The sequence below is a fragment of the Ictidomys tridecemlineatus genome, chromosome 5, assembly GCF_052094955.1.
Source record: "Ictidomys tridecemlineatus isolate mIctTri1 chromosome 5, mIctTri1.hap1, whole genome shotgun sequence".
NCBI classification, from domain to species: domain Eukaryota; kingdom Metazoa; phylum Chordata; class Mammalia; order Rodentia; family Sciuridae; genus Ictidomys; species Ictidomys tridecemlineatus.
In genome coordinates, this window is record NC_135481.1 from 110,625,268 (window position 1) to 110,647,765 (window position 22,498).

The 22,498-nt window shown below is 38.5% G+C and overlaps 2 protein-coding genes and 2 pseudogenes across 13 annotated transcripts in view; 1 reads left to right on the top strand and 3 right to left on the bottom strand.

The window, feature by feature from the left end:
- Positions 1-18,826, bottom strand: part of Efcab11 (EF-hand calcium binding domain 11) — a 156,553-nt gene extending 137,727 nt beyond the window's left edge. For 2 of the 7 annotated variants that reach the window (XR_013439211.1, XM_078050706.1), the window contains exons 1-3: positions 18,635-18,819; positions 18,026-18,121; positions 14,143-14,188 (exon numbers count right to left, since the gene is read on the bottom strand). Coding sequence is in view for 6 of the 7 variants with exons in the window: in XM_078050706.1 (XP_077906832.1) it covers positions 14,143-14,188; positions 18,026-18,121; positions 18,635-18,709 (217 nt within the window). In the remaining variant the exon portion in view is untranslated. Of the gene's footprint in view, positions 1-14,142; positions 14,189-18,025; positions 18,122-18,634 lie in introns of all 7 variants that reach the window. The other 5 variants (XM_078050704.1, XM_078050703.1, XM_078050702.1 and 2 more) reach the window with 4 other exon arrangements.
- Positions 4,708-5,640, bottom strand: LOC101966505 (large ribosomal subunit protein eL6 pseudogene; annotated as a pseudogene).
- On the bottom strand, positions 6,582-10,845 carry LOC101966789 (V-type proton ATPase catalytic subunit A pseudogene; annotated as a pseudogene).
- A 1,109-nt stretch (positions 18,827-19,935) lies between the features above and the next one.
- Positions 19,936-22,498, top strand: part of Tdp1 (tyrosyl-DNA phosphodiesterase 1) — a 77,290-nt gene continuing 74,727 nt past the window's right edge. For 4 of the 6 annotated variants that reach the window (XR_013439209.1, XR_013439210.1, XM_078050697.1 and 1 more), the window contains exon 1: positions 19,936-20,044. The gene's annotated coding sequence lies outside the window, so the exon portion shown is untranslated. Of the gene's footprint in view, positions 20,045-20,118; positions 20,300-22,498 lie in introns of those variants that run through there. The other 2 variants (XM_078050698.1, XM_078050699.1) reach the window with 2 other exon arrangements.

Here is a 22,498-nt window from a genome sequence, read left to right on the forward strand (position 1 = left end):
CAGCATGTACTGTTTTCTTGGTCTCTTCTAGTTGAACTTTTTTTGTGTGTATATGGTGCTGGGGGGATTGAACCCAGGGCCTTGCAAATATTAGGCAAGTACTCTACCAACTGAGCTATATCCCTGCCCCTTCTTTCTCTATACTTAATAGAAGTTATGAACAAGGATTGTAATAAAACTCTCTGAAAGAAGTAGCAATACTGTATACTGAAAACTCTCTCAACAGCGATCTGTTGCTTCCTTAAATAAGTGGATGGATTACTTTTTTATTCCATTAATATATTTCCTTGTTCCTGGCTACCCTAAACAGTTTTTGCTGACACTCACGTGGAGGCCAAGACCAACATTTCACTTTTTCTCAAATTAAAAAATGAGTAGCACTTCTTCGGCTACTGCTGGCTACCCTAAGAATCTCTCAGCATGTACTTTTCTTACACACATTCTACTCATTTTTCTAATAGCTCTGACACAATTTTTAACTCTTAATTTTCAGAAGAAACCTTTATAGAAATGATGTACTTCTGAGAGGACAAGCACCTGAGAAGCAGGACCTGGGTACTGAGGTACTGTCCTAAACCCAGAGTAAAGTATGTGCATCTTCAGGACACTGCCCTGGCCTAAGAGCAGCTCAGTCAAGGTCAACCCACCCATGCACCATGCAGCCCTGCCCAGACACCTGGCCTGACCTTGTCTTGAGGTAAGATCAGCTGTGGAGAGCAGAATTCCCAAGTCACAGATACCAGAAGAACCTTGGAAAGTTGATTACCAAAATGATTAGCTTCCAGGAGGCCAAGACCGACATTTCACTTTTTCTCCAAAATCAAAACATTAAGGAGAAAGAAAATGAAGAAACATAACCTGTGCACGAATCCTCTTCTTCGAGAGAAACATGATGTAAATGTAACTCATGTCACTCATAGGGAAGAGATGGAGTCCATGTCTGAAATTGGTTCAGGATTGAAGGGTTCTAATAGAAAAAAATTCACATTAGCAGCAGAGGTCAGTGACAATTCACTGCTGGATGGCTATTTAACTGTTTGCTTGAATGTTTATGGTCTTGGGCTCCCCATTAAGTCAACATGAATTAAAGCTAGTTGGAAAGTTAATGCCCTGGTCATAAAGCTGTTCCTTTAACCTGGAAGTGATGCTTTAAGAAAGTTAATCAAGACTGAAATGGAAAAGTCTGGAAGGTTATACATAAGGCAGGTCCTTTCACAGTGTTTCTAGAACAAGGCACTAAGCATAAACATTTGATCTCATTCCTCCAAACTAATCCTTCTTCTGATAGTGCCCCTGAATTTCTCAGATGACTAATTTACTTTGTAACCTTTCGAAATCTATTTTAAAATTAATTATTAGCAAAAGATGCTGAGAAAGGAAGCATCATAATGATCTAATTGAGAAATGGATGTGAGAGTTGTTCTTTGATACTAAATGCAAGAAAATGTGGGCAGGAGCAGGTCCCTGAGCATGTCTTCAAAGTCAGAAAGCCCTCAGCCACAGGAAGATTATTGCTGGTGCCAAAAAAAGCCAGATGAAGCAATTCTTTGGCCATGATGAATCTGAGAAAATGTTCCATAATAACGCAGTATTTGTTATACGTAAGAGAAGCCGGGCATGGGAGAAATCACATGAATATACCAAACGTAGAGAGGTGTCTTGACTGGGAACTCATCAAAGGGAAGCTGGATGAGTGCAGTGAATGTCAGAAATAGTTCTGCAGGACAGCAAAATAAAAGCTGAGAAAAGGAGAGGAGACTTTGTGAATTTCATGAACGTCAGCTGTCTTCAGCTACTAGTCAAACCTTTCTCCAATATAAGAAAAAAGAAATGCAGGGGAATTTTGTAAAAAAAAAAAAAAAGAAAGAAAGAAATATCAGCGGCATACCTGGAACACTCAGTCACCAAGAATCAGCCCTTACATCAGAACACTCATGCATAGGAGAAGTTTTTGGAAAACAACAAAGATGAGAAAACTTCTGCCAAATCTGACCCTTCAGAGTTCATCCCAGAGCAAAACTGGGTGAACTCAATATGTGTGGGAAAACGTGTTCACGAAGTCATGTCTTATTAAACATAAGAGTATGTGATGAGGATATCTGTGAATAGATTGAATGGGGGGAAAGTTCTGAAGGGAATCAACCTTTACATCAGAGACTCACATGGGTAAAGAATGGAGGAACTCTTTCTTCCAGGACTCACTCCTTTCTGCACAGCAGAGAACTAAGGAAAGGAGAGTTAACCTTCATATTAACTCTTCCAGAGTTAAGGAAAAAAGATCTTCAGTGTTGAATGAAATCCTTAATTCAAAATCAGAAAGAAATAAGAAAGAAAGAAATCATAAATAAGAAAGAAAATCTTTGAGAATAATGATAAGGTGGGTGCCTTCAGCAACAAATCAGAGAAGTCACCAACAGAGAAATACCATATAACAAAAAGGGGAAGGGCTCCTGAAAATCAAAACCCTATCAACATGAAGAATGTGGGAAATTCTTCTGCAGAAGTCAGAATTCCTTGTAGACTGGAAATACTCACATACAAACACCATGGAAAAAATGTAGAAAATAATTCACAAAGATGTTAAAACTAACTGAACATCAAAGAAACAGTATTTTGAATATTTGAAGGTATCAAAATTTTCAGTAAATTCAAAGTTTGGAGAAATTAGGGATTATGTCCAAAACATGTTCTTCTAGTAATAATATTATAAAAAATCATATCATATAGGATCTCTAAACTTGTATACAAACATAATGAATTTCCAATTTAAATATCAATAAGATATCTTACCATCTGATATATTAGACATGAAGTAATATTTAACCAGATTAAAAATATCTTGCTGGTGCTGGGGTTGTGGTTCAGTGGCAGAGTGCTTGCCTAGCATGTGCGAGACACTGGGTTTGATCCTCAGCACCATAAAAATAAGTAAATTAAATAAAAGTACAGTGTCCAACTACAAAAAATATTTTAAAAAAATATATCATGCCACCATGTTTCGTGCAATAGAAAGTTACTTTGACATAGTAAGTGAAATGGTCATTAGTAAAGAAACAAGGCTGACATTAAGTTTTCAATGATCCTTCCATCAGCAAATATAATCTATGCAACTAATATTTACATAAAATTTGCCAAAATAAGATTCCCAATTGATAACAACACAAGTCTAAGTGAAAGAAACTATAACTTGTAGTACCCATTATATACAAAAACAAAAAAAGTATTATGTGCAGAAAACATCATCTGTTTTTTACATTTAATATTTTAAATATAAAATTTCACAATACGCAGCAGAGATAATAATTGTAACAAATACCCAGAGAAATAGCATCCAGACTTAATAAATGTTTAGAAGAGAGACAACAGAAAATGTGAATCAAAGGTTTTGAAGCACTGTCAGTATTATTTTTCCTTTTGTATTTGGTAGAATTCCCCAGTAAAGTCGCTTGGTCCTAGAGTCTTCTTTGTGGGAAGGGTTTTAACTACAAATTAAATTTCTTTTTATAGAGATAGAACTATTCAGGTTACCTATTTCTCCTTGAGTGAGCTCTAGTCATTTTCAATCTTTCAAGAAATCTGGTCATTTCATCTAAGTTGTCAAATTGTTGACATACAGTTGTTCATAATGCCATTTCCTTTAAATAACTGTGGAATTCACAATATCATCTCTCATTCTGGATATAGATAACCTGTGTCTCAGAAATTATTAATGTTATGACTTTCCAAGTCCTATTTTTAAGGCATCCCATAACATTTGAAAAATGTTGACTTTTCATTTTAAGTCAAAGAACTAATTTTTGTCTTTTGACTTTTTTTGACATATGAGTTATTTAGAAATATGCTATTCACCAAATATCCACTGTTATATTTAATGGATCAGCTTATGATCAATCTTATGACTGTGTGGACTTAAACAGTATGTGTTCTAGGGGCTGGAGCTGTACATAGATCAGTGGTAGAGTACTTGCCTAGCATGTGTGAGGCACTGGGTTCGATCCTCAGCACCACATAAAAATAAATAAAATAAAGTTGTCCATGTACAACTAAAAAAAATTTTTTAAAAGAGAATGTGTTCTCTGATGTTGAAAGGGAGATTTGTCAGTCTTGTTCAAGTCTTCTATGGACTTAATGATTTATCATTATGTCTAACTGCTTTATTATTGATAGAAATGTTGCTATCTCCTACCATTGTTATGGATTTGCCCAATTTTTCTTCTCAGTTTTTGTTTCACAAATTCTGAATTTTCATTATTAGAGATATAAAGGTTTAGAACTGTTTAATCCTCTTGATGAACTGACACTTTATCATTATGAAATGACTCTCCCTGTCCCTGGTACTATTCCCTTTCCTGAAGTCAACTTCATCTGATATTAACATACCTACTTGAGCTTTCCTTTGATTAGAGTTAGTACAACATATATTTTTTCACCCTTTTATTTTTGACCTTTATGTGCCTTTATATTTAAAGTAGGCTTCTTGCAGGCAACACAGGGTCAGGTCCAACCTGACAGTATCTGCCTTTTAATTCAGCTGTTGAGACCATTTCCATGTAATAAAAATAGTATATGTGGTTAGGTATTATTCCATTATATTGCTATTTGTCTTTATTTGTCTATTTCCATCTATTCTTAGTTCCTATCTTCTTTTTTTTTAATATTTCAGTTATTTAATTAGGTTCTTGGTAAGAAGTTTTTAAGGATAAACCCACAATGGATCACATGTGGCCCTGGAGCTGAGGAATGGCTTTGATTTTCGGTAAAATTTGTGAGTCCACAACTTTCTGCGCTGCTCTATAATCTTGTCTTTTGCTTGTCTGTGTTGAAGATTGCACCTTTCTGGTGTCTGGGCATCCACACTTCTTCTTGAAGTAAGCATCAGTGAGGTGTTTGGGATTTTCACGTTGCTGATATCAATCTTTGAAGAGGCGGCAATAACAAATTTCTGGTGTGTTTTCTGCAGAGGAACTTGAGGGAAAGAAGTCCCATCACAAACAGCAAGCCACTACTCAGGTGCTTCAGGAAAACCACTCTGGCCTCTGCGGTGCCCAGTGAGGATGATCAAGATGGTCCAGGAGTGGTGCTGGCTCCCAGTTTCCCACATGCTGACTGGGGGTTTCTTGTGGTGGCTCAACAGCTTTCGTGGCACATCTTCAGTCAGATGCGCCATTTTGGGAAGCTTAACCACCCTGGAACCACGGTTCTTGTCACCACTGACTGGTAGCAAGAACCTTCTCCTTTTCAGCCTTGGACTTAGCAGCTGAGTACTTCCTCTCGTACGTGGGCTTTCAGGAATACACAGCACACCTGGAGTATCTGCCAGTTCCTCCCAGGACTGGGTTTCGGCTGCAGAGGAGCTTCCCTTTCTTGGGTTTCTCCTCTGTAGGTTCTCCCTTTTTAACCTTGCCAACAGCATCAGCCTTCTGGGCTCCATATTTCTTCTCCTTAGTGTCTGGCTTCTCAACCTTTTCACATACCATCTTACAAGATGGGAAAGAGCCCTTCTCTTGAATAAAATATTTTATTCCCTTTTCTGTCTTAAAACTCTGCTGTATTCTCTTAGTGGCTACTTTATTAGGAGCCACATCTTCAAAATGTAACTATTCTCAAGTGATATCAACACCACTCAGGTAGACAATAAACAGCTGTATTCCATTTTCTGTTTTTCCTCCAATAGCTTTATTGAGGTAAAATTGAAGTAAAATAAAATTCACATATTTGAAGTATGCAGTTTGATCAGTTTTGACTAGTATGTAACCAATACAATCAATGTAAAAAGGATTTCCATTTTTTTTAATTTGAAATCATACAAACTGTTTCCTGCATGATTTATTACATTAGAAATCAATCACCTTAAGATATATAGAACCCCACCCCCACATAAACTATTTCAAAATTAAATGGCATATTTATAAATATTTTAGAGGTCAAGGAAGAAAATAAATAAAAAGTGCTTTGAATTAAGTGATAACAAAAACTTAAAATATCAAGATCTCTGGGATGAAACAGTACTCAGATGCACATTTATAACTTAAAGTTCTTGTATCAGAAAAAAAGCTAGAATAACAAATTATTTTCAAATTGTGTGGGCGGGAAAAAATAAGAGTAGGAGTAGAAATATATGAAATAAAGAAATAATTAAAATTTGATAAAAATAAACAAGTCTAATCAAGAAAAAAGCAAGAACACAAAAATTAATATCAATGGAAAGGGAGCTATCAAAATAACCATACCAATGCTAAAATTACATTAAGGTAATATTACAATTGTATGCCAACATGTGATAGCTTACATATTTATATTAGAGAAGGATCTGTGTGCTGCTGAGAAGCAAGTGTACTTAGTCATTGATGGATGAAATATTCTATATATGTTTGTTAAGTCTAAATTATCAATTGTATTTTTAAAAATTTTTTTTAGTTGTAATTGGACATAATATCTTTATTTATTTATTTATTTATATGTGGTGCTAAGGATCAAACCCAGCGCCTCACTCTTGCTAGGCGAACGATCTATTGCTGAGCCACAACCCCAGCCCCATCAATTGTATTTTTTACTTCCATAGCTTTTTTTTTTAATTTAAATCCATTTTATTCTTTCATAGATTTTAATAATTATACATAACTTTTAACATAAAGATAGTGAAATCTCAAGGATAAGAAGGCAATATATATGGCCTCTTCTATTCATTCTTTAGGATAGATGGAAATTTCCAAAGGGTACAGTGTGTGAGATTTAACACTGGAAAAATACATATGAAACTTGTTTCACTGGCTGCACTTAGGACGAGGTACAACACAATAAATATAGAACTGCATAATCTTTTTAAAAGATTGCTGTAATTTTAACACAGCCTTACTAAAGAAATACTATCAGTGACTAATTTGGAATTCTACAACATATATGTGAAGGGACACTTACAATGAATATCTGAGCATAGTTTCTCAATCATCTTCACATTCATACATCAACATTCTTAAAAGGAGGAAGAATGCATGTTTCAAATTCAGTACAACAGAAAACATACTTGGTCAATTAGTTTCTTCATGTCATTCATTATGATCACAATCCTAGCTTGCTGGTAGATTTAACAGAAGTTTTTGAAATCCTTTTAATTTTCACTAGTCTTAGGACCTGTGAGTAGGAAGTCTCCTACATTGGAAGCAAACTGATTAAGCAGCACCATTAAGTCCACATCTCAACAAATCATTGCATAATTCTTATCTGTCAATATTCTGAAGGGTTAAAAAAAAAGTTCTATGGAAGAATATCTTTCCTGAATAGCAGGCTACTGGAAAATATGCAATCTTCAAAGATTTACACAAAACTATACCTGAATTCACTACTGAACACATCTTTCTTTAATAGACCAAAAGAAATGCATTATCGAAAAATTAAATAACATACTGAAGCATAAAATAATACTTTATTTGTGCTATTACACTGTGTATCAAATCATCAGATATGCTCATGTACACCCTTTCCTTTTCCCAAAAAGGAAGCAATGGTGCCACCTCTATTGGTCAGAAAGAGTAAATGGGAAACTTGCTCTCAGTGCTGTTCTGCAGCGTGCCTTAGTATACGAACACAGAGATTTATTATTTTTAGACATATACTTAAAAGATAGGATGAAATGATCTTTTATTTCACATGACTCAGATTCTGTTACCAGCAGATAAAAAAATTAACTTCATTCCTATTAAACAGAATGGAAACTGTCACACTACTATGGCCATAGATATTCTGAGAAACTCCAAGTCAGAAAAAAAAACCACGAAAGCAATATTCTCTACAATTGGTAAACTGGTTGTTCAAAAATTCAACAAGCAAATAAACATGCAAGCGTGTGACATGTTATTACTTTGTAAAAACATAATGTCACTCTGGCCCCAAGAATCACTACAGCTCAGCTGGTTCTTAAAGGGGCAAACGCCTTTAACCACTACTAAGTATCTTATCTGTGGCACTTTACTTATCATCGCATTGCCACATGATTCTTAAAAACTTAGGCTTCCAAGATGTTTGAGGAAAATAAGTATGTGATATAGATCAAGTTTTCGATGATTGTTTTAGTGTAATTTAATATAGTATATAATAGTCCTTGATACTGAATTTTTCCTAGCTAAATAAAGTATGGTTTAACAAGATGTTAGCGAAGTTTGACCACCTGTCTTTTTTTTCATGCTTTGAGAGGGTACTGATTCATATATTATGCTGAGCTCCATGAATATCTTTTTAAAAACAATGTAGTTCCCAATAGCTTCCCATAAATATTCCTGATTTATACTGGGAAAGAAATGCATAATTGAAACATTAACCATCAAAGTTTTTTAAAAGTAAAACATTTCCTGCAAAGTAGTTACTTAGTAAAATGCTAAGCTGAAAGTGGACCACATAGATAGTAAGTCATTTCACAAAGTACCTATCAAAAGGTTTAAAAATATGGCCTTTCATTCTAAATCTACTCAAAGAGAGTATATGCAGTAAGTCCTGTTTACAATTTAATGGAGATGAGGAATGGGCAAACCTAGTACAAGGAGGGAGTTCACCCTACATACAGGTTTACAGTAGTGTAGCCATTGTATATCATATTTACTACATTCACCACTTCAGATAAAGTATCAGGGAGGCCCTTCAAACACTGGAGGAAAGGAATGTTTTGTATAAGACCTACCAAATAAACAGCAAAACAAAAGAAAACACACATAGGCACTAGTCTCAAAGCTGCACAATAAAGCAGCAAAGGGTTAGAGATGAGAAATTCAAGAAAATATACACATATGAGCTTGCTGAGGAATAGGAGGAAAGGAATCACAATTCTAATCTTCCAAGCTTCAGAATGCATTCTGCATATCTTCAAGAAGTTGTGCATAGTCACCCTTGATCTTTGCTTCACCATCTTTCACTGGATCCTTGAATTTCATGGAGGAAAGTTTATAGAGGATCTCCCCCATGTGCTCACGGATAATCGACCATGTGATTTTATTGTCACTCTGGGCAGTGGTTTCAACAGCTCTACGGGCCATATCATAAAATGCAATCATGTTGGACAGCATCCCTACTGTCTTGTAGAATGGGCAGAACCTGTCATAAGGTGTATATCCATTTTGTTGTAGGAAGTCATCTTTGATAAGCTTTGCAACCTCCAGAGTGATTTTATCAGTTTCTGCTAAAGAGGCCTTTCCCACAAGCTGTACAATTTCTGCCAGGTCTTCTTCTTCCTGAAGAATTTCCTTAGCTTTGGTCCTCAGAGGAACAAACTCTGTGAAATGTTTGTCATAGTACTCGTCCAATGCACGCATGTACTTGCTGTAGCTGATGAGCCAGTTGACAGAGGGGAAATGCTTACGTTGGGCTAGTTTCTTATCTAATCCCCAAAACACCTGAACAATACCAAGAGTAGCAGATGTAACTGGATCAGAAAAATCACCACCAGGTGGAGAAACTGCTCCTACAATGCTGACACTTCCTTCTCTTTCAGGATTTCCAAGACATTTCACTCTGCCTGCTCGCTCATAGAAAGAAGCCAGACGTGCACCAAGATATGCAGGATATCCACTATCTGCAGGCATTTCAGCTAAGCGACCTGAGATTTCTCTAAGGGCCTCGGCCCATCTCGAGGTAGAGTCAGCCATCATACTGACATGGTAGCCCATGTCACGGAAATATTCTGATAGTGTAATGCCAGTATAAATAGAGGCTTCTCCAGCAGCAACAGGCATATTGGAGGTATTGGCTACTAAAGCTGTCCTCTTCATGATTGACTCTACCTTACCATCAACTTCCATAGTGAGCTCTGGGAAGTCTCGGAGGACTTCAGACATCTCGTTTCCTCTTTCACCACATCCTACATAAATGATTCACATCACTACTGGAATACTTGGAGAGAGACTGTGATATCACCGTCTTTCCACAGCCAAAAGCTCCAGGGATAGCAGTAGTTCCACCTTGTACACACAGAAAAAGGGCACCAAGGACTCTCTGGCCAGTCAGCAAAGGATGATTGGCTGGCAGCTTCTCAGTGACAGGACGAACTTGACGAACAGGCCATACCTGGACCACGCTGAACTTCTCCTTTATACCTTCAAATTCAAGCTCCAAGACAACATCAGAGGTATCATAATTCCCAGGTGGGGCAATATAAGTGACAGTTCCTCCATTTCGTGGGGGTAACATGATTTTGTGTTTGATGAGTGAGTTCTCATTGACAATTGCATAAATATCTCCACCAGTGATATGGCTACCAACCCGTAGGTTTTTGCATGGTGTAAAATCCCATTTAACAGCTCTGCTAAGAGCAGACACATTTACTCCTCTGGGGATGTAGATACTTTGGGTCTGACTGCTGATATCTGACAAAGGTCTTTGAATACCATCAAAAATGGCTCCCATAATGCCAGGACCAAGCTCAACGGAGAGAGGTTTTCTAGTTCGGAGTACAGGGTCTCCAACAGATACACCAGAAGTTTCTTTATACACCTGAATAGTAGCCATGTCACCTTCCAATCAAATAATCTCTCCAACCAACTCACTGTGACCCAGTCTTACCAGCTCATACATGGCTGCACCTGCCATGTCACAGGCTGTAACCACAGGCCCTGAGACCCCATGAACATAACCAAATGTGCTTTCTTTATCTTCATCGATTATTTTGGGTAGCTTGGAGAAATCCATCATGTTAATTTACCTTTTCTTCCTCCCTTTCTTTCTCCTTCCTTTTCTGTTTATTTTCTTCTTCCAATGTCAACAACCTGCTGGGGCGCGAGGTGCAGAAACTCTACCGACCACAGATCCAGAGGCTCTGTCACTGCGGGAGGGGATGTCTTCAGCAAGCTAGCCCCACCAGTAGTGTCGTAAGAGATCCATAGCTTCTTTATTTAGTTTTTGTTTGGAGGATTTATCCAGTGGTGACAGAGGCATGTTAAAGTTACTCAGTATTATTGTGTTGTACCCACTTTTCAACATTATTTATTTGTCAACTGGTATTTGTGATATTATCATCATTAATTTAAACACTATAAACTCCATAATTCATGATTATTTGTGCTTTAATTGGCCAGTTATCTTCTGAAGATATTTAAATAGTAAAAAGTACTTTGTATTTAACCACGTAGTTACTATATCTGGTGCTCTTCATTCCTTGGGGTAGATCCAGAATTCCATCTGGTATTGCTTTCTTCTGCTTACAAGATTTCCTTTAATACCTCTTGTAAAGTAAATCTCCTCTTGACAAATTCAGCATATAAAACTTAAAGTCTTAATTATTTTTTAAAGCAGTGCTGGGACACTGAATTGCACCAAGCCCTGAAAGTCTTGATTTTTACTTTCATTTTTGAAAGATATTTTGTTTGGCATAGAATTCTAGGTTCTTTTATTTTTTTAATCTCTATTGTCTCCTGACTTGAATAATTTCCTATAAAAAGTCTGCTGTTAACTTTATCTTTGTTCCTCTTTATATAAAGTGTCTCCCTCACCCATAGGTTTTTTTTTTTTTTTTTTAACATTATCATTGGTTGTAAGTTATTTCATTATTATGTGACTGGGAATAGTTTTTTTCCCCCCAAGTTTTTTGTGCTTGGGTTTCACTGAATCTGAAGTTTATAGCTTTACTTACTTTAGAAAAACCTTCTTTTTACTTAACTATGTTTTTCTGCCCCTACCTCTCTCTCTCCTTTCCACTGGGAGTTCCAATTGCACTTACATTTGTGCAATTTGGCTCCCTGAAGTCATTCTGCTCACTGCTATTTATTTTTTAAGTCTTTTCTTTCCTCTTTGTGTTTCAGGTTAGTTTCTATTGTTTTCAAGTTCACTAGTTTTCATCTCTTAAAGTTTGATTAGGACCTTTTTTAATGTTTTCCATCTCTCAATCCTTCTTCTGACTGAATTAAAGGTAGACAGGCACTCTCTCTGTACTACCTCTATAACTCTTCTATAAATCTAACATTTATTATAAAGACTTTCAAAAAGAAAGAAAATGCCAAACCAGTCAAACACACACAGGAGTCAGCTTAAGGGGCACTCTCTGGTCAAATCTGTAAGAACTGAGCACTAAAATAATTAATACAGTAATGAGTTATAAATTATTAAAAACATAGAAATCCATTAGTCCACATTGATAACAGAGAGACAGATAAAGAAAGAAGTTTCTTGATAGTAGAATGTCAAGGGCTGATAGAAGGAGGCTTTGGGAGTAGAAAAATCATTATTTTCCAACTGTTATGGCAAAACTAGATTGGACAATAATAATAAATGGATATCAAATCTAGGGAGAGATTCTGACAAGAAGAAGAATATTTGCATTGACTTAAAAGTGTCTTTCCACAGACTACCAATTAGTTGCAATGAAAGACAATAAAAAATAAATGACACAATGGAGAAATTAAACAACATCTCAACTGGTGATGAAATGAATGTCATCTTTGAGACACAAATGGATACTATATGCCTCCAGATGAGTACCCAGAAGAAAAGCAATTCATCTAAACAGTATTCTGGCCAGGAAGGCAAGATCCCAGTCTAATCACGAAGTATATCAACTGAAAAAAATGAGGAATGTTCTTTAAAAATAAAAACGAAAAGGTAAGGGGCATACTGTGTTCTAAAAAAATAACTATGTTACAAGAAAAGCAAAAAGGGAAAACAAAACGACTGCAGAGACATTTCAAATTAAAGAAGGCTAAAGAGAGATAAAACCAAAAACTAATTCCTAGAGTAAAGGGGGAATAATATAACTAGAAAAACTGACAACAATGGGATATAGATGGTAAATTAGATTAAAATGAAGCATTGATATAAACTTATGAAGTAGATAAGTATGCAGGATTATGCACACTATGGGCTGTGGATGAGGATGAGGTGGGGAAAACACTAACAGTAAGTGAATCTGGGGAGAGTGCATAGCTATACTCTATTGCTTTTATTTTGCAACTCTGTGTAAGTTTTATTTCCACATGCAGGTCATTACTGAAAAGCCATTCCAGAACATTCTGGATCCTATCCCCTTCACATAAAGGATTTCTCTCTCTCTTCTCTCTCTTGTTCTTCTTCACTAAATCATTCTGTTAAGCTTTAAAACCTGTTCTTACATTTTAAAAAACCAAACAAACAAAAAAGCAAATAAGGGCTGGGGTTGTGGCTCAGTGGTAGAACGCTTGCCTAGCATGTGTGAGGCACTGGGTTTGATCCTCAGCATCACGTAAAAATAAATGAATAAAATAAAGGTATTATGTCCATCTACAATTAAAAATATTTTTTAAAAAAAAAAAACAAATAAAATATCTACAGCCATTCCAGACTTACTGAAAAACTTATCTATTTGTTGTCACTTTTTATCACTCTCCATTTATTCTCAACCCACTCTAGCCTGGCCTCCAGCCGTCACCATATGTAGAAATTCCTCTTGCTGACATAACCAACACTTCCAGGTGACCACCTCCAACAGATACCCTTCAGTTCTTAAGCTACTTGACCTTTCAGGAGCATTTGGTAATGGTGACCATAGTCTCTCCACTAGAACAGCCACTTCCCTGGGTTTTGATCAAATACTGCTGATTTTCTTTCCACCTACTGCCATTCCTAAGTCACCTAGTCTCTTCCTCATCCTCTGAGTACTATTAGTTATAGTTCCTAAGGTTCTCAGTCCCCCCTCCCTCTCTCTCTCTCTCTTTAGGGTAGTCTCATCCATTCCATAATTTAAAAACCATCTACATGCTGATGACTACCAAATTTATTTAGTCCACAGTTTTCTTCTGAGTTCCATATTCATACAGACCCAATTTATTTTGACATAATGGATTGAAATTTCTCAAACTTAACACAAAATTGGACTTCTAGTCTCCCCCCACTCCAAATATTCTCCCCCAGTCTTCCCATTCAGAGTCACCTCCATTCACCCAGTTGCTCAAAAAATATGATGAGTGACATTTTTGTCTTTATGCTTTTCAATGGCTTAATTTTTCCTACTGTAAACACATCTTAGTTTTAAACTAATTAATCAAATATAAAAACCCAAAACTTTCTTTTGAGTGATAGAAATAAAATAAAGATGTGCTTAACACAACACATAGTACCTATTTTTTTTCTTGTCTTTTAGTTTTGTGAGTCACTAAATAATGGTACTAAAATTAAAATTAACATTTATATTACCAGAAGTACTGGAATTTTTTGAAGACATCACAGAATCTGCTTCTATCTAGAAGAAAGGAGAGAATAATAACATGTAAGTTATCAAGTGTTTTAACAGTGCAAGTTCTTAATCTTGGGGTAAGGGATTTATTTTATAAGAAACCATCTTTATTGAACCCAGCAAACAAGTCGCTCAGCAGCTATAATCGTTATTTTACTTTGCTGTCAACATCTATAAGCTACAGATTTTAACGGACCTCAAAACTTTATAACATTGACCAATATGTGTAAAGCTCATAAAGTCAATTTGGCTGTACCATATAGATCGTAAGCTGTAAGGCAACCTTTCTGCTTAAGACAAAAGCAAGAAATTATTACAATGGGCTCCATGGCCTTATTTTTATTTTTCCTGATTATAATAGTAATCCCTGGTTGATATAGAAAATGATAATTTTTTAATTATGAAGAAGAAAAAATAATTTTAATTCTTCAATGAAAACTACTTTTAGCATTTTGGTCTAGCCTAGATTTTTTTTTCTTAATCCCTATGTGATTTAAAACATTTGAGAACACACTGTATAAAGACTGAGAACCTGATTTCACCAGATATTAAAATGAAGCATTTCCCCACATTGTTACAAGGGCTTTACAAACTTTTGGGGACTAGAACCCTGAGAGCATCTGACAGACTTTCCTCTCCTTCAGTCTGGAATTCTCCAGTCAGAGTCCCTGCATTTTCCTGTCTTCTCTTGGCCCTCCCAAATGGCTCCCACTCCATATTCTTCATGGAATCTCCTGCCTACCCTTAACTGTTGACATCCCCAGTGTTCTCTCCTCAGACCACTGCTCCTCAAACAAGATTTCTGCAAAATCGGCCTTGGTAATTCCATTCACCCTGTGTTTTGAGCTACTTGTTATACACAAAGGAGTCCAAAATCTATCTCTAGCCTTCACTTCTCCACCCAATTTCAGTTCCTACATCTAAGAGAGGTAGCAAAATCTGAGATATTTTCACCATCATAACTTCCACAGTCAGCACAGCATCTGCTGAGTGAATGCAGCTAAAACTCCCACAGTCACCTGAAACTCGGCATGCCCTATAATGCTCCAGCTCCCTGTGGACCTGCTCCATCTGAATTTTCTTACTTGGTGGCATCACAGTCCCTCTGGTCTTGATGATCACACCACTGTTTTAGCACCACCATGTCCAGTCAAACATCAGGGCACAATTCATCCCAACATCCCCAAAGTACTCCTACACCCTTCTCATCATAGTAGCCTAGCTCCTCTAGTCAAAACGACACCCTGGCTCCTACTATAACTACCTCTAGTTAGGCCCACCTTCTTTGTCACCTTCTCTTCCTGTTCTTAAATCTCTTCTCTATCTTGAAACCTATCAGAGTTTTACCTGTCTACACTCCACTGTAAACCACTTCAAGGTAGGGACTGTGTTTAACGCATCTTTACCTTCCTAGCCACTAGCAAGTGTTCCTTTTGTTAAACAGGTACACTTAATTTCATTCTGTAAACAATGGCAGAGTATATTCATTATTTATTATATAAGTGTTTTGTTTATTAAATATTATTGTATGTTATGTTTTTTTTTAAATAATTTTTTTCAAAATATACCTTTTTACTGGGAGGGGTAGCACATGCCTATAAGCTCAGCTATTGGGGAAGCTGAGGTAAAGGACATCCATTTCCAGGCCAACCTGGGCAATTTAGTGAGACCTTGTTTCAAAGTAAACAAAAGGCTAGGGGTGTAACTCAGTGGTAGGGTTCGCTTGTGTCCAATCCCCAGCACCACACACACAAAAATATACTTTCTATTATATGAATTTTACATGTTATCTCATTTAATTTCCTGAACTAAAGTCAGTAAATATTTCATATGTTCAAAGTAATATCCAAAAATTAAATCTCAATTCTCAATCTAGTATAAAATTTAAAATTATTAAATTTCATGTAATGCCACCTATTTAATAAAAGTTCATTGTACAAATGTCTGGTAAATATATAGGTGATTTGCTATGTTAGTACTTTACTGTTTGATTTCCTCTAGTCAGCTAAATATTTCACTTGCCTAAAAAATAAAATCCAAAACCTCAATTCAGAAGTAAAAAATCTGTTCAATTTCATGGAGTATATATACAGTCTATTACTAAATCACTGTACCTGTCATCACATTCCTTATGAATTCTAAAGTTGAAATGAAAGAAGTAAATATTCTTGAGGGTGATAAAGGCAAAATGAGACAAGATAGCTTTCCAGTTGAATATAATGCTTTAAAGGCTGAGTCTTTTCAACTGATCTGCTTTGAATTCCAGCTGAAATGACTGCAGGTTAACAGGAGAGCTGCAATTTCAGAGAGCCAGCCCTGATGAGCTCAGTAACTGGCCTTACAGGAACTAAGCATCTCCGAATAAGCACTCTGGGTTGCTCATGCAACCTGTCTGGGTCAATAGGACACATTTACTGTGTTGTGAAGCAATTCAACACTCTGAAGGGTGCAGAAGTGGGACTTCACAGGTCCCTGGCTGCACTAGGCTTGCAATCTGACAGAGTAGAGACCATGCGTGCAGAACTGACTGCTGAGCTGTTTGGTCTAACAAGAGAATAAGAAAGGGCATTCCAGGCAGAGCTCTCAGAGGTCCTTTTGCAGTTTTATTTCTTGAATCTGGACAGCATCTTGACCCCGATGCTTAACAAGAAAGCATTCATCTCTAGAATGCAGGTAACAGGCAAGCAGAACAGCACAAAGACTGTGTGAACAGGAAACCTGTTCTGAAGTAGAAGGTTCATTGAGACTCAGCTCAATTCTCATTGGTGAATTGGTGCAATCTTTTCTGAAGAGCAATATCAAACAAAATTGCAAATGTACATATTGCAGAACCTAGCAGCTCTACTGCTAGGAATTACACATTCACAAGGACATAAATCTATGTGTTTGTGTGTTTATGTAGATGTAAATGGATGCTCAATGCAGCAATGTTTGTAGGAATGAAAAATAATGAAAACAAATTAAAAAATGACCAAAGAGAGATCATAACAATATTATTATTATTATTATTTTGGTATCACAGATTGAACTCAGGGAACTCAACCACTGATCCACATCTCCAGCTCTATTTTGTATTTTATTTAGAGACAGGGTCTCACTGAGTTGTTTAGCACCTCGCTTTTGCTGAGGATGGCTTTGAACTTGAAATCCTTCTGCCTCAGCCTCCCTAGCCACTGGAATGACAGGTGTGCGCCACTGCACCCGGCTATACAACTGATTTTTAAAATGAGGCAGTGGTGTGTGCTTTCAGGTTGATGTATTGTTAAGTGAGAAAAACATTAAAATAAAATAGGCATAGTATGTACCATGTTTTCAATGGAAGACTATGCATATAGTTTGTCATTTTGAAATTTTTGAAAAAAAATTGAATACATAAGAACCTAGTTAGTAATGGTAAACCCTGAGAAGCTGAGACCCTCTAGTTGAAAGAGATTTTCTTTTTACTATGTGAATGTATAACTTTTATAATTTAAACAAAGCAAAAAAAGTCTTAATTTAATGTGAATAGACTCAGCAGATAACCTCCTAGGTGAATTCCTTCTGTTACCAACATCCTTCTCCCAGTCTTCCCTGTTGACATCTCGCTAGCATCTCATATTTAATGTAACTATTAGCAGCTTGGTGGAGATATGTGTTTCGTGGGCTCCAATGAGACATCTCTAATTCATTCTTGAATTGGGTCCTTAAGAGGAAAGAGGAAAATTCAGCACTGGAGACACCTCTGAAACAGCTTATAAGTCACCCATGCACTTTGTAAGATCCCAAGAAAACCCCTTGGCAATTTTCTTAGGATCCATTCATATTGCATCTCCCGCATCCCCCAAGTACACAAAGAAACTCTACCTTGGAGGGCTTGTACCCAAACAGCATTACAAAAGCAACCTTAAAGTCCTCTCTGCTTAGGTAGCCTTTGTTATCTTCATCGCATGCTTTAAATACCTAAAGAATATTAAATGGTTTCAGTTAGTAAAACAAACTGTTCCCTTATTTTTCATTATTATCAAATTTGAACCTCTAAAATCTAAAACTTAGCCCAGTAGAGCTTAGAAATAGAGTGGTATTATCCCAACTTTAAATCTCAAGAAATCTGCCAGAAGTGCCAAGGTCTTAGCCGCTGGGCTGACGCAAATTAGTTTTCACCTTTAGGATAAATTCTACCCACAATTCCGTCCTGGAAATTAGGAAAGCGAGGCAACGGGGCTGGGGGGCTGGCTTTGAACTGGGAGAAATGCAAATTCGAAACTACGTAGCTGGGTACCGGGGTGGAGAAAGAACTTGGAAGCAGCCAGAACCAGGAGCAGGCAGCTCTGGGCTTTTCATTAATCACGACTGTTCTAAGGGTCGTCCAGGTCTCGTCTGAACAACCCGGCTGAGCCAGACGCCAGCACAGAGACTGAAATGCCCGGAGCCAAGCTGAAGTCCAAAACTTAGAGTCACGTTCCGGACACCTACTTCCACAAACTTCTTGTGTTCCGCGGGGCTGGCTTCCCACGTCCGCCGCCGGGCCCCAGCCTCGGAGAAAAACATAGCGACAGCTACAACCAGTTCCGGACCACCTAGTCCAGAACCTCTCCCGCCAGAACCCCGCTCTCAGCCTCCCTCGGCCACGCCCACCGCGGCTCTGGAACTACGCCGTGCAGCTCCAACGTCACCTCCCATTGGACGGTCTCCGAGCCACTGGCGTTGATATCGCAATGCTATAGGCCACAGGCTGTGTTGAACAACGTTTCCTTGGACCAGCCAGGGGCGGGGAGGCTCCCAGGCCCGCCCCCCAGCACTTAGCCCCGCCCCTGCTTAGTTCCCTTAACTCTCTGCGAGCGATGGGAGACCCAGCGCACCTAGATGCTTTACCTACGTGCTCAAGCTCATGATTTCTTTCATTCTTTGCCAACCTTGCGATAAATTCCTTTTGATTATGTTGGTCCCTGGCTTTGCTAGATTTCATAGAAGACACAAAGAGTATGAACAAAGCCTAGAAGTCGAGCCAAATCCAGGATTCACGTTTAAGTCAGCAAGTCATTGGGTTGAGCACGCTGGGTAGTTAGTAAGTAGGTTTTGTCCTTCGAATAACTCCAGCACCTAGCACTGTGTCTGGAACAAAGGAGATCTTCAATAAACGAAAGAAGCCTTTAGCACATTTACACAGACTTATTCCATTCAACCCTCTGAAAGTGATGCCTGGTTTGAGGGAGACCCAAGGAGTAAATAGCATAAACAGCCTCAAGTCCAAATTACATAGCAAACATCTTTATAAAAGACGAACGTCGGGAGAGTTCCGTTTCCCAGATGGGTTCATCTCTGATCCCTCTATTTTGTCAAACCGATAAATTAAAAAGAACGTTCGCATGCCTGCTTGAAAGAAGTAGGCATTCGAGGTTCTGAGTCTAATGTGGACTTGTTTAACTTTTTATTTTACAGCAGGCTTTTAAAGACTGAGCCCCAGCCGAGCCCGCTCTTCCCGGGACACGGGTTTTCCATTTGGCAGCTGCTTTTATCTCAGCTCATCTTTTTTTTTCTCTCTCTCTCTCTCCGCCTTTCAAAACACACCGCTGACCCCTGGGAACCTGAAGCTATGTGAACCCCTATAAAGGGGTTGACCACCTTTCTGTTTCTCTCTCTTTTAAGTCACCAGTAGGTGAGCTGGGAGGGAGAGGAGGTCAGGTCTCCCTTCTGCCCGCTTTGAGGAATAAACCTGTCAGTCCCTTCGGATATGGGGGTCTTTAGGACCCAAGGGCAAGATTCCCGGAAGGGGAAGCGGCTGGGCGGTGAGGCGCGCGCCGCGGCGAAGTGCGTTTGAACTGCGCGCAGGCGCAGACGTCGCGCGGGGCGGGGCCGAGGCGGCGGCGGAGGCGGTGTGGTCAGGTACGTGTCCCGCGGCCGTGGGCTGCGCGCGGTCTCTAGTCCTGCGTCCCTCGACTGCCCGGCTCGCTGTGCGGGGAAGCTGGAGTCCGGAGAACCGGGCGCGTGGTGGCCCGGCTGGAGGCTGACCGCGAGGGAAGCGGCGCCGCCGGAAGACTCCGTTCGGGGTCCTGTGCCCGCGGCCTCGGCTTCCTGCAGTAATAGCGCCTCTTAGCGGGCGCTCAGCAAGCGCTGCAGAGACCGACTCCTGCCCGCAGGGTGGGTGCGAGGCCCCCTCTCGCTTCGGCCCTTGCGGGGTGCGGTCCCCGACAGTTGTAGCGAGCGCAGGTTGAACGCGCCCCACTTGCGGGCGTGTACCTGAGCTTTCTAGGCTCGTTTTCCCCAAAGGGGGACGGTCACAGTCCACGCCTACCTCCTTCAAACAGGTCCCAGTCCCTGCTGGACCTTCCCGTCAAACCATTCACCATACGGAATTGTAGCTAACGTAATATTTTTAAAAAGGTAAATCGAGCCAAGTTACTCCCCTTATTAAAGTTCAGTTATTAGAATAAGATGTAGTGTCTTTAACATGCCTTCTTCCCCCACTCCTTTCATCCCGGACCATTACTTTTCTTGCATAAATCCTTCTGATCCTGCAGTTCTTATGACCCTGTTCTCACCTTCCAGCCTTTGCGGTTGGGTTCCCTCTCCCCGGAATGCTCTTCACTTCATGTTTTAGCTGTCTGGGTCCGTTTTATCCTCCGGGTCCCACTCATTTCTTCGAGATTGTTCCTAAGTAAGGTCATCCCTGTAAAATGTGAAGTTAAATTTTTATGTTGTTAATCTCTCTTCCACTCTAGAAGCAAACTCTCCCAGGACAGAAACTGTATATTGTTAATTTCTTATTCCCAGTGCTCAGTACACAGTAGCTGTTCAGTAAGCGTGTATTAAGTCAATGAATTGGGGTAGGTAAGCACGGATGCTTATTTCACAGCTGAGGAAAACGAGGCTCAGCCCTTATCCAATCTGCCTGATGCACATGAACCACGTAGTTTAAGAATTCAAAAGAAAGTAGATCTTACATTCTGAGTAATTTTTCCTGAGATGGCTCTTTTGTTTTTAATAGTCACACAACTGTAGCCACTAAAGTAGTTCTTTGAAAGTGAGTTGTGACACCTTAGATACTCCTAGCTAGCAATTCTTTAGAATCTAGAACTCTAGGGGATCCTACATTTAAAAAACAATAAGTAAATAAAAACAAATTAACTAATATGTCTAAGCCGCTTTAAGTAGAAGTTAAACAGCAGATCATTCTGGATGTCTTTCTTAGAGAACCTGGCATTCAAACCGAGTTAACTGTAACAATACACTTCTAACAATTTTAGTTGTCTCATTTGCTTAAGCTTGCAGATTAGAAATAGTTCATGAAAATATCTACACTGAGTCTTCGAAACCCCCTAGAAGATAATAAAATAGTAGAAATTAACAGAAAACTTTTAGAAAGCAGATATGAGGGCTCAAGGGACCTAGACAGAGTCTAGGGTGTCACTTATTACAGGAGCCAGTGGCCCCATCCACCTCTACGGTTCCAAATGCTTTGACTGTAAAATGGTGTCCATGTAGGTGGGGGTAATAGTCACCCTGTGTCTGGAAGGAGTGTCTCCATACCCTCTTCATAAAAGTTCCTTAAAATGTATCATTTACAGAAGAAACCTTGTCTGACTTGACTAGTAATTAATTGAAAAAGTTGGGTGAGAAATTGGAAAAATGTTAGGCACTTTAAAAAAATTTTTTTTTTTAACTTTGAAGTATGAATGTGTATTCATTTGAAAATCTTTTGATGTAGAACCAAGGCTTTTGGGGTTTCGTTTTTGTTAAGGAATTGTCTACGTTACATCAACAGAGTAACCACCGTCTGGCCTGGTTTACATAATACAGCCTACTCATCCTCTTTCAAACAGCAAAAACTTTTAAGTACCTAACAATCTGAGTACCAACTTGAATTTTATGATTTTTTTTCCTCTGGGTTTTGTACTTTATTAAAAGTGTCACACCACGGAGCTGTCTTTAGTCATTCAGGAAATCTACTTAGCCCTTTACCATTGAATTGACCACGCTTTATAGGTAATACCAAAAATACATGTTTTACATATTTTCGTTTTCTGGGAATAAGAAAGTGAAATTAGACTAACAGTGTAATTTAGAAAATAATGTTTTGCTTCAGTACAAATTCTTCTGTAGGTTTTATTAGTTGGATTTACGGCATGGCTGTGAGATAATTATCTCATTAGTTGGGTCCTCATGGTAGTAAGGATAGATAATACACCAACAAAAGCGGTCATTGGCATTCCTCTTGAAGACTTTGCTATGCTTATGCTAAGTGGCTTATCTTTGGGAAAGTAAGACTTAAATGATGACAGAGGTCCCATGGGTACCTGTTGTTGAGTGAATTCCAATTTGACCTTAAAACTTTGAGCA